The sequence below is a fragment of the Falco peregrinus genome, chromosome 4 (assembly GCF_023634155.1).
Source record: "Falco peregrinus isolate bFalPer1 chromosome 4, bFalPer1.pri, whole genome shotgun sequence".
NCBI classification, from domain to species: domain Eukaryota; kingdom Metazoa; phylum Chordata; class Aves; order Falconiformes; family Falconidae; genus Falco; species Falco peregrinus.
Genome location: NC_073724.1, coordinates 95,556,011 through 95,568,850, shown reverse-complemented (window position 1 = coordinate 95,568,850; position 12,840 = coordinate 95,556,011). Strand labels below are relative to the sequence as shown.

Here is a 12,840-nt window from a genome sequence, read left to right as displayed (position 1 = left end):
AGCTACTCAGTTACTGCAAGGTCAGAATGCATCCACAACACCACATCCATAAAATTAACAAGTTTTTAAAATCATTAAGAGCATTTTTAGGAAGGGGGGTGGGGTGAGGGGGGCAGGGATAATAATAAAATTTTCAGGTTCAGTGCTATCAGAGAAATTGTTCAGTTTAGTTGCATGAAATAACATTTATTTAAAGGCAAGTCTTCATATTAAAACTCACTTCTCAAAGGGTAGGTACCTAAACAAATGGCGATGCACATTGTACCCAGAAGATTTACATTTACTTTATTAAGAATTCTTTTTGTTCCCCTTCTTGAAAGGCTAGCATTCCACATGATTTTTAATATCAGCTATATTTAAAGGTCAGATGGGTTCCTTGTAGTGTTTAATAGCATATGTCAGCTCTTCATTATAAAACTAATCTTGTGTAAATGACCATAAAAAAAGACCAATACAATCGCTGAAGTCATGGGATTGTTTTAACATCAGACTTCTTTTTCCTTTCTTCATTTCCAACAGTACTATATTACATCAATATTTGCACCAAGATTTTTATTTTCCTTTAACAGGCTATTACTTTGCTACAGAATATCTTGAAGTTAGAGTATCCAAGACTTTCTAAGATGAAATACCTTTAGCAAGAGCTATGTTATACAGGAAAACAGAAACACTCACACCTTTTCCACAATTATGTTAAATGTAAGACTGTTTATACTTCAAGCAAAGTCCCCCTTCAGGGACGTTAGCCAGGGACTGCAGTTCTCATTCACAGTGGTCTTAAGGACCAGGCCTGTAAGAACAAAAACTAAATGGACAAACCCACTATGTCCTAGAAGTATCTTACATCTGATCTTAAGATCAGTAAACCCTGTTTTAAGGTGACATCCAGCAAATTTTAAGTACTCAAAACACTAGAAACACTCAAATACAAGCTTAAATTTCCTGAACATGGGACATGTCCACGAACATGAACTGACCAGTTCAATAAATCCATCTTCTGCCTTAACTATTGCTTCCTCACCAAAACTATTAGGTGATGACATAATTTGGGTGGTCTTTTTTTAATTTTTATTTTTATTTTTTGTAACCTTTGCCTACAACTGCCTCACAGACAACAGCCTCACCCCCCTGACTCGTACCTGAAGGAAAATACACCTCCAGGGGTAATCCCACTGAGCACCACCAGCCCTTGCTCTGGGTCAGGCCTGAGCACAAATACAGCCCACAAATGTCGGCTTTGACTAACTGACAGATGGAGGAAGAAGGTAACAATCTTCACACACTAGATTTGTAACAGAATATACGTGTTGAAGAAGGAATCTTTGGAGATACTGGATTAAACAAAAGCATAGAAAAAACAGCCCACCTGTAGTATCTGCTTGACTGCAGCTCCCCAAGAGAGGGGAGCGAGCATTTCACAGTACAGTCAGCTGTAACTAATGAAATTTTGACTCCTGATTACAGTATCAGTAGCCATTAGAAAAAGAAAAGCAGGACACCCAGCTGGTTTGGGATATCTGACATCTAGGGAAAAAAGTTATTTCTAAATCTTAGAAAGTATCCTTTTCCTGAACACCCTCCTACCTCTCCACAGCAACATGAAATGAAACACACAACACTAACTTAAAAAAAAAAAAAAAAAAGGTAAGAGGTATACAATTGCCAGTTTTGAACCAGTAATCCTACAATTTAAGTTGTGAAAGTGCTCGACATGTCAGGACATTTCACATGGAACAATTACAATAAAACTGAGCATTGATAAGCTAATCAGAAAGCTAATCATTTAGAAAGAGAGATTCCAAAACATGGTTTATGCTTAAAAAAACCCCACGAACATACCACCTGCAGTTATACATCTGCTAAAATTCAGTGCTGCAGAACAACTAGAGCCATGTAACAATGAAGGACTTATAGGTCATGATAGAATTTCATTACATGCTTCATGTCTTAAAAATATAATTTAAAGAATAATATCTGTGTACAAAGTGACTGCTCAGGAGGCATCGAATCATTGCCTGTAAGTACTGGAGCTTTCCTGATGCAGGTGCTGATTCCCTCTTTGGCATATTGATACTAGCAGTTAGTTTGTTTTCTTTAGCTTTCTGATAGTCTTACTACAAGAATGATCAAGGCATTACCTCTTGAAAGGTATTATTTGCATTGCTTTTCTGTGCTAAAGGCTTTTTGGCCTAAAAAGGCTTCATAAAGAAGCCAGCTCGTCTTAGGTGAAAACCCTGGAGAAGGAATAGAGAACCTGTTTGAATCACGCAAGCAGAGAGGAAACCACCAACCCCTCTTTGTGAAAGCAGCAGGACCGCCAATTTATTGAAAATAGTGTTGATTCCTTGTAGCAGATGTGTGCTAGGAAATAAAAGCTAATCTACAAGCCCACCAGAGATGAAGGAACTGCAGTACTTGCACATTTTGGTGGTGAGGATGTGCAGTGCAGCGGTTGTTCATTGTTTCCCCAACAGATAGGGCAAGAAATAGATTAAGAATACAAGGAAGGGACTGGCACCCCCAGAACCCCATGCAACAGGCAAACCTGCCCTTTTTCATTTCCATCCTTTGGTTTTGTCCATACAAAAGGCAGAAGAGCAATCTCAGGGTAAAGGATGAAGAATTCTGACTATCCTTCATCACACAGAGCAGATTGCAAAAGGAAAATTACGTGAACCAAATAAATTACTACCTAATAGTTCCCAAATGTGTTAGTTAATAGAACAATAACCTACTTAAGCCACATTACCACTGCCTTGTCTTTCTGCAGTGTCTGAAAAAAATGCAACAGTGCAAAAGAGATGGAGCATCTCCAGGAAATGAATTTGACCTACCCATGTTCACATAGACACCAGATGCATCAGAAACTTTAAATCAGATCTCCTCAGACCTTTTAAAGGGCTTATTTCACACATGGTTCTTTCTGCTTGGCTCAGACTGAAATGTTTTTTTCTCTCATCAAAAGCTAAGTGAAAAAATAAGATGTACTTCCACCCCCTCTGGCCCATAATTTTCCACAGCCTTGCTACAAGCAAGATAGGCATCATACATACTTAAAAAATAACTGGAAAGCACCTAGAAAAAGAAACCATGGGCCCTTCCAAGAAGTTGTTAAGGAAGACACAATGTGAATCAACTGGTTAAAGGATTAATCTTCTGAAATTCATGAAATAATCAAATAAACAGTGCCAGAACAACGCTCTACCATTTTATGCAACGGGATTATTCAGCTGTTTGTTTATTAAACAATATAAGGATTGCAGGCATTTCTGCCACAGGCTCCAGTCCAACTTCCACTAACTCTGATAGCCCTGGATCAAGTCCATGGTAAATATCCAGTGTAAATTCAACCCTATAAACAAACGTCCACATAGTTTCAGCTCTACAAACATTTAAACAGATACTTTACTATTAATATTTTGATAGCATATTACATATGCATATGAATCTTTCCAGACCATCAGTTCCCACCTTCTGAAGTAGGCCTGACTTAGGAAGAAAGAGCATTAGCTCCAGAGTGCACCAGAGACCACATCAATCAATTCCTACATCCCTGGCTGGGCTTCTCACCAGCGCAGCTGGAGCGGGTGGCAGAGTCAAGGAGGCTGTAGTAGTAGCAGGTAGGAGAAGAAACAGCTGAGACAAGAGGAATGACGTGCCAGTGGGAGCAGCAAGACCCACACAAAAAAAGTTGGGAACTCAATCATAGCCCATCAGTTTAGCAAGGAGGCACTGCCTTTTGAACCCTCCCTCCACTGGCAGGCAGCTTCTCTGCTGCACCAAAGACAAACTGCCTGCCTCCACTCACAAAAGCCTCCCTGCCGTCCTCACATGAGCCTTCATCTCCTCTGTCACTGCAGTGAGGTTCACATCTCCCAGGAGTTACTAGCCAGTTACAGCCATTACCAGACATTAAAACTGGTATATCTGTGCTCTTTTAAACTGCTCCTTCAATGAGGACTGCTCCAAGATAATCCCTGGGAGACATCCTTTTTCAGATTATTCCTTGAAACAATTTTGGCCATTACGCCTACTCAAAATGTGCATGCACACATACAAATCTTTATAATAGTCTGGCAATGCATCCAATATTGACATGTGACAATATTCTTTTCCAGTACTCTCTCAGGCTTGTGGTTTGGGGTTTTTGGTTTGTCTTTGACTGCCAGTTCTCTGCTGCAGAGTTCATCTTTTGTGTTAGGTATTGTGGAAACCTACAACAATTGATTTTGGTTCATACTCAAGACTCTGAGGTAATATTATAATAAAAATTAATGAGAAAGGGATGCAGTTCTGGCTATGGATTGATTCTGTGGTCTTTGTTCCACATAGCAGGACCCCAGGAGTAAAAACTGTAAATAATACTCTTTGTTTCAGAGTTATCCTGCTCATTCCAATCTATTACTGTTCTTGTTGCACTGTTTAATGGTATTTTGGGGGTTAAGACCCATCAGTCCACCTCTGCCTTCAGCTTTAAAGATGGTACACCTCTGGAAAAGCAAAAGGCATTTAGTCCTTTCATGACACTTTGTTTACAGCTAGACAATTTAGCCTTAAGAGCAACTTCATCTTGATAGTTACTACATGCTTTGCTTACAGGTCATACCTAGGGAATAAAGTCATGTCACATTTGGAAACCATTCTTTAAAGGTAAGAGGACCCTGAACATCAGGTCTGACAAAAAGGAGGTAGCCTGAATGCATTGCATTCTCCTCTTCTCCTGTCACCTTAGAGGAAGTAAAGTTACAGAGCACTGTAAAAAGTGAAACTTTTTACAACGGTACATACCCCTTGTTACCAAATTCCAACAGATCTCACATGCCCAAAGTCTTAAAAAAACAAACCCTACAGAATTCATTAGTTTCAAATAAAAGGAAGATGTGTTCACACACCTCAAAGTAACCTGCAACACCAGCATATAGCCATGCCAGCTCTGAATTGTCTGAAGGACAGAACTAAATATTACTGAAGCAAAACAGCTCCTTCACAACCTTTTTCATTTGGGCCTATCTTTCATGCAGCTGTATGTGTTTAGCTCTGGGATGAAAGACAGTGGTTGCTGTCTTGTTTCCCCCAGAAGCTTCTCTTCTTCATGTACCATATAGGAAGGTAAGAGTCCAGTAACTTCCTCATAGGCATAAAGGCAAAAAAAAACCCACCAAATCAAAGCCTTAGATATTTACCTTACAGCACAATCACAAAATTGAATGTCCTTTCCAATAAAGAAGGAAAAAAAGGAGAAAAAATATCTAAATTCATAACCGTCTCATTAAATGAATCCAAAGAGTAAGGGAATAGTCTCACTAAGAAGGCAATGCTTCATATTTCAGTGGTTTGAGTACAAATGTAATTTGGCAAGAGGCAAAAATCAAGTGATTTTCCAGCTATTTAAGCACAAAGAACAGCTTCAAGCTAATTAATGCTGTACCAGACCGGCCAAACTCTAATAAATTTGTACAGTAAAGAGTGGAAAGGGTTTACATAAAAACCATCACTGAGCTAATAATATATGAACCTGTACTCTTCGCTGTACTTCTACAGCGAAGCTCTACAAAGGAAACAACAAAATAATCCACCTTGCAGTCTTATACAAATAGACAGAAGTCCCCTTTCAGAGGAAACAAGGATGAAGCTCTCTACTTGCACACAAAGACTGACTTCTGTAAATCCCAGTGTTAACGGCACAAGAAAATAAGATTGTCCAACTTGAACTATACACAGGGAGGATGTGTTCATTGAAAAGATAAAGAACAAAAGTTCCACAAAACTAAAAGAAATCCCAAAGCCCTTCTTTAAGATAAACTTATGTTCTTGTACTGTCATTCAATTTGACTGGCTGATTTATTCTTTTCTAGGTATTATTCTTTTCTAGGATGCCAAAATAAAGCAGTCTTAAAGGTTGCTGGATTTGTTTCTGCATTCAGTTCCTTCTTTTCAAAAGCTGATTCTGACTGGCAGCAAAAGACGTTGCAAATCAACATTAACATCAATGATACTTGCTTCTTGATGAGCATACCAATCAAATAAGCATAATTATTTATACCACTACTGAGAAAAAAATGCACAAACACTGCTTTTAAACAGTTGTTGATTAATATTGGTCTTTCCTCACATAAATTGATTTTCTCCACCAATTAAATGCTGTCCTGACAAATACAGTTCTAACTCTGCCCTGATATTCATAGCATTGATCTTAAGTTTCCTTTCCATTTCACTAAAGCTACAGTCCTAACCCCCAAAACCCTTACTTAGATAGACAAATCCACCACTTCAATTTTCTTTTTGAGCATCTTCATGTTCTCTCCTGCTCTCCTTTTCATGCAAGGAGGATTATAAAGAATGTCCTCTCAAAATTTCTCCTTAAAAAGTTTTCTTCTGTTATGGCACCTAAAGGAGACAACTCAATGATGGCTGAACAACTGCTACGCAAAGATGTGCTTCTCTTTCAGGAACCTTATTCATCATTAGCCTTTTCTTCTCTCCCCACGTTAGCTGCCTTCTGATCCTCTCATTACATTCTGATACCGCAACTTCTCCCACCCAGTGCCAAAATTTAAAATCATAAAGAAATTACAGTCTGTTACAACTCTAATATGGCTGTCCAGTGGCTATATATCCATTTTTTACAAGTTTGCCCATGGTACGTTGGGGCCAGGGGCAGGATGGAAGCAATGATGAAAAAATCGTTCCATCTTTATTTTCTTTGAATGCAGTCAAGCACCTTCATTTAAACTTTACAGATAAAAAGCAACCTCAGCTATGGCCATGTGCTATTTAATGCTTTCAGACCTTATACATTCTGATGTTTTGTACTAGGAGCTACTGCCTACACACGTAAGAAGAAATCCACTGCAAACCAGAAGTACTTTATGTTGGAAAAGCTACTGTAGCAATTTGTAAAACTTGTAAAAGGCACTATTAATATCCTAGGCCAAATATTTTTATTGATTAATGCTGACAACTTCTTTTGTCAACAAAATTGTCACTGAAGGAGTGATAAACTCCTTGTCAATGGGCAAATTAGCAGCTGGGATCTCCAATGTTTGATCATGACCAAGACCTGTCAGTTCTGACCAAATCACTGGTAATGCCTTATACTGTGGGTACATGAGCCTTATTTAAAATCAATGTAAGGATGCCAATGAACTAGGGAAGAGGAAAATGTAAAAACTAGAGGGAAGAAAAGTTTACAGTCTACCCCAGCTGAATCATGGCTACAACATTACTCTTTTAACAGGTTGCCTACATTTATACTCTTCTCCATGAGAGGAGAGTATTTTACTTAAGGCGCATTTACTTGTAGGGAAGAGTTGGAGCTCTTCACTAGGTACAGACAGACTTAAAAAAAAAAATCCATCAGAACTGAATTTCATGTAAGTTTCATCAGCACCATGGACCTTGTCAAGTTTAACTGACTAAAATCTCATCAGCATTTTTAAACATGCAAGTTCAAAAGAACCAGCAGATGCAATCTTCGAGGTCTAGGACTATCAACACTACATTAACAGAAAGGGAAAGGTCAGACACTGTCAACAAGATGGAATTAAGTAGCAAAGCAATAATATTTCATGGCACAATTTTAGATACTCACAATTCTAGTTATACTATTGAAGATCCTTTCTTTATCAATAAGAACGGCAACACTATTACCTATTTGCAAAAGACTTAACAGATTTGACAAACACTGACTCAAACATAACTTTACACCTCCAAATCTTACTGCTGACCTTCTACTAGCTGGTCCAAGGAGGAAATCTTCTTGGAGCCGTCAATCGTGTAGATTGTTCTCACTCCCTGGGGCAGATTCACATTGTCAGACAGAGTTCGGGTCAGATCAGCCAGGAGAGCTTCAAAGGATCTAAACCGGTCAGGGGAGATGGCATATACAATCCCTTTGAAATACCGGTCTCCGTTGCGATAGAAACGAACTTTCTTGGCTTTTTTCTCAGAACTCAGGGTCTGTAGAGTACGGGTTCGGTAAAAGCTGCAGTGGGCACTGTGAGTAGGGCTGGGCAAACCATTTACCCGGGACCCTCTTCCATATCGCTGCGCTTTATCACGCTCATCAAAATGCTCCAGCTCCATATCTCTCCCAAAGGACATCTTGAAGTTCAACCTAAGGGATGCACAAGACAAAAGAAGTTTAAGAACAATGCACATTTTTAGGGAGCTCACTTTGAGACTTCACATTCTATACATAGCACTTACAGAGGACTACTTCCCAGTTTGAGACAAACATCTGAACGAAACCATGCTACGTTCACATGTTCATTTTACAGCTAACTCTCTTGCCATGCCGTAAAACCTAGCTCGTAAGTTAGGCTTTTATACACCATAGAAATGCCACTCATGAAACCCCTTGCTAGCAATATGCAAACATTAAAAAGCATTTGTTCAAATTCAGTAAGAGCTCCAAAAATGAGGTGACAAAGTTGAGCTACTGGAAAAAAAAGAACAAACGCATCAACTTTCTACTTCTTCTCATGTTTTATTCAGGTGTGATTTGAGTCCAGTCTACCCTTTAGACTGTTCACCCCCACCAAACTGTTTGTTCCAAATGTGATCTCAGGAGAGGCCATTTCAGAAGGGCAACCAGTCGCCAACAAGCAAGCAATGAAGTACTTCTCAGAGGAACAGATATTGCAGGTTGGTGAGGAGAATCAGGACTACCACTTAGTGGGTCAAGCCCACGGTTCAAAATTCCTTGCATATTCTAACCGCTGGTTTCCCTACAGCCTAAGCTTTGTAATAAATTACTTCTGTTGTCCTTGTGCAAATATTTTGCATACTCTGAACCAACAGAAGTGCTCAAATGTTACAAAATCAAGATTAGAGGGACATGGGAAACTAGTACTTTCCAATGAGCAAGCTACTTCAGTGCTCTGTAATGTTTGCAAGACTTATTACTAATACCCTAGACCTAATATTCAAATTGATTAAAGTCTGACAGCTTCTTTTGCCTACAAAACTATCACTGAAGTGATAAATTCAGTGTCAACAGGTAAATTAGCATTTGGTGTCTCCCATGTTTGACAATGACAAAAACCCGTCACCTCTGACCAAAATGATCCCCATTGTTCAATATAGTTCACATAAATGGAAGTTCATGTTCTAAAATGAAATCAAGAAGGTAGATACTTCTGTTCCTTTTTACAATCAACACAAGACTAAAAATACTACAAATTGCACATTAATCTTCACAAATAAAACCAGAAATATGAAAAAAAATTAGAACAATCAAAAGGTTCAAAACACATTTCTTTTAATTTCGGAGCCACCTAGATTTGCAGTTGTCTGCAGAACAGCAGAGCACAGTAAGTTTATTTATAGCACAGATGCACAGACCTAATTTAGAAGCAGCCTCTCTCATTGATTTCCAATAAAAAGAAAAAAAATAGCAAGCACAAGCTTTGTTTCAACCACTCATAACTGTGGGACCATTAAGAAAAAAAATGTATTCAGACCAGCTGTAAAACAGTAGGAGGGAATACAAAAAGGCCTATGGATGCTCTTTAGCTTACAGAAGTCTGTATTACACCAGTGATTATACAGCTGGACCCTGATGCTGCAAAGCTGTAGGGGATGCGCTCAGCAACTTCTCAGAGCGGTTCATGTGCTTGACTAGAAGAAACACCTAAGGCACACCACTGCAAGTGCAGGGCCTTAGTGGCAATTATTTTCCCTGCTCTGTTTACAGCCCACAACTTATTTTGTTACATTGGCACAGGATCATGTGTTTATGTGTATGTGCAAGATTTATATTTGTAAATATTTAAAGGTACCTAACATATATATATAGTACAGTAATATGTGTGTTTATAAATCATATATATATGCATATATGTGTGTATATATAAAAAGAAAAAGACTAATATATGCTTTTCCTCCTCAGTATACACACACCCCACTTCAGTGAAAAGAACAAGAACATTTGCTGTGGCATCTCACTGATACTTCTCTATAGGTTAAATAGAAAACATCACTTCGTGGCCACAGCTTAGGATCAAGATTATACCACCAAGGTTTCCATGTAAAAAAAAAAAAAAAAAAAAAAAAATTGTCAGTTGTTTTACCTCATTTCTAATTCCAATGAGAAACTGTTATTTGAACAATCCCAGAACTCACAATTCAGAAGCTGTATCTCAAAAGCAATGGCTGTGCCAAGAAAAATGGATTTTTCTTAGGTCTGCTGTTTCATGTGCTCAAACCATCTCAAACACATGCACACACACAAAAAAAGGAAAAAACAAGTTTACATGAAGATATACTTTCTAAAGAGACTTTCAGCTTTACTAATTTCGGATGGGGGGAGGAAGAAGTGGGAGTCACTGCCCTTTCTTCCGCACACTTATGCTTTAATCAATAATGGCTGTAATTCCCAATTACACCCTTTAAAACAGAAATAGAGCTCCCCTTGAATACCACAGTCCTGCTATTTAGAGAAAAGCATGTTCAAACCACAAGGTCAGAGCAGACAAAGAAATCCTACACAATTTGATCCGATCAGATGTTTCCATTTGGGTGTGTATAAATACACAGTGGGATATATACACAGATAGAGGAAAAATGAAAGGACACACCCCTGGAAAACCACCATGCCCAACACTTCACACCCTATACATCTGTTAAAGAATTATTTATAATGCAGGTGTGGGTGAGAAATTACATAAAACAATCAGACATGTTGATTAAAAAAAAAAAAATCAAATAGATCACGCAGCGATGCGACTGGGACCCCGCGAAATCACCCAGGGACTGAGCAGCACACTAAGTCATGATGGAGGGGAAACGTGGATCCATGCGGCAGCCGCTTCAAGAAAAAGGGGGTTCATGCTGCTGGGGCAGGGGAGACGTGTTTGAAACGCAGCCAGCCCGTTGAAGGCGGCACCGAGCCCCTCAGCCCCACGGCGGGCGGGCGGCGCGGCGCCAACCAGTGACAAACCCGAGGTGCGCTCGCCCGCGGGCCACCGGGGGAAGCACCGACGGCGCTGCCCCGGGCCGGCGGACAGCCAGGCGCCCCAGGGCGGCAGCCCGCGGCAGGGGGCCGGCGCCGCACGCCCCGCAGCCCGGCACACGCCCCGGCACACGGCGCCCGCGGCTGAGCGGGGCCGCGCGGGGGAAGCGCTGCGGAGCGCGGCGGAGGCCGCCGCCCCGCACAATGGGCACAGGTGCCCGGCGGCCGCGCCCCAGCGGCCGCGCCGCAGCCCCTGCGCGGGGTGGGGGGCGGCCCCGACCCCGGCCCCGGCGCTCACCTGTTCTCCGCAGGCTGGCGAGCACCTTCTCCCTCAGACCTGCCGGCGGGGCGCGGAGGGAAGACGGCGGCTCGAAACGGGAGGCGGCCAAATTGCGGCGGCTCCCCCCCTCCCCCGCCGGCGACCACCCGGCTTTAATCGCAGTAGTTGCCGCAGAAAGCGGCTCCGCTGCCTTTGTTACGCCTCCCCTGGCTGGAGCGCGCTGCTGGGGAGCCCGGGCTGCAGCTGCTTCGCCTTTCTTCTGCTGCTGCCGGTTGCAGTGATTTGCATTAGCCCGGCCCTCATTGAAATGCGGCTCTTCACACCAGCCTCTCCCTGGCGCTCTCTCCAGAGGGCGGCGCCGCCGCCACCGTCTCCCCCTCTCTCTCTCCCGTTGCGGGCCCTCTCTTCGCCCGGCGCTGCGGACCGGCCGCCGGAGCCGCCCCCGGCAGCGCGTCCTGCCCGCGGGGCGGCGGGGGCGAGGGGAGCCCGCTGCCCGCCTGCGCCCCCCGGCAGCCCGGGCGCGGAGGGGGCCGCGCGGCGGCGGGGGGTTACGCGCCGAGCGGGCCCCCCTGAGGTAACTCTGCCGCCCGCGGGCTGCTGCCTGCCCGCCGCCCCGGAGCCCCGGCCGTGGGGTGCGCCCGGTGGCGGCCCGCCTGCGTGCGGGGCAGGGCCGTGCCTGGCGGGGGCTCCCTGCCGGCCCTGCCAGGCCCTCGCCCAGCATCCAAAAAAACACCTTTGGAAGTATTTTGACCAAATGCGTCACTGGGCATTTCCGCGAGGTTCGCCTGGTCCCAGAGTAAGAGAGCCCACGCCCAGACCCGCAGCTCGTGGACAGGGCTTGGGTGCTGAAGGTTGGTTTGTCGGGGGATTTAGGTACCAAAATTGGAGCCAGGCTTCCTTACACGGCTGGCTTAGTTACACCTGACCTTGGGGGTGACTAACCTCCACAGATGCTACAGTTTTTAGGCGGAAATTTCCTAGAAGATGTATTTGCCCAAAGGCATCTCGGGCTTCAGCTGACTGGCTCCTCTTGTGCCTGAGCCCCTCAGGTCTTGGAGCATGTTTGCTAAGTCAACCTCCACACAAAAATTCAGCCATAACTGATGCTTTCTCCTCCAAGCTTTGGCTATTCTTCATTGTTATTTAAAAATCTAATCTCAGTGGTTAAAACATTCTCAAGGTAAAGGACCTGGTTTGCTTTTCTTTGTGCAACAAAGACTACAACTGTCTTCTACTTGTCAGGTAAACATCCCACAGTCCAGAGGGACATGGTAGGGAAGAAAACACAGCCTGTCCCTTCCGCTGAAGCTGCTCCACTTTGTACTCTGAAAGAATTAAAAATGTATTAGATCAGACAGAGAGAATTAGTCTGTAACCTCGTGGTTGTAGCACTCAGTTGGGAAGGACAAAAGATGGCTTTGTGTGTCTGTATTACAGACCATTTATGTGTTTTATATCCATAAATCCAGAAACAATCAGTGGAGCAGGGACTTAAGCCCTGGGTGCCCTGCTCCCAGTGATAGACCTCTAATCAGAACAGAGGCTCCTGCTTAATCTGTCTGAAGGCAAATGAAGCCTTCCGTCTACAAAAACTGTAAGAGGCTCA

General features: G+C 42.7%; 1 protein-coding gene across 3 annotated transcripts in view; it reads right to left on the bottom strand.

The window, feature by feature from the left end:
* Positions 1-11,560, bottom strand: part of DCLK1 (doublecortin like kinase 1) — a 251,266-nt gene extending 239,706 nt beyond the window's left edge. Inside the window, exons 1-2 of one of the 3 annotated variants that reach the window (XM_055802401.1) lie at positions 11,253-11,560; positions 7,728-8,116 (exon numbers count right to left, since the gene is read on the bottom strand). In XM_055802401.1, the coding sequence (XP_055658376.1) occupies positions 7,728-8,103 (376 nt within the window). In that variant the 5' untranslated portion in view covers positions 8,104-8,116; positions 11,253-11,560. The remainder of the gene's footprint in view (positions 1-7,727; positions 8,117-11,252) is intronic. The other 2 variants (XM_055802400.1, XM_055802402.1) reach the window with 2 other exon arrangements.
* Between the last annotated feature and the right edge of the window lie 1,280 nt (positions 11,561-12,840).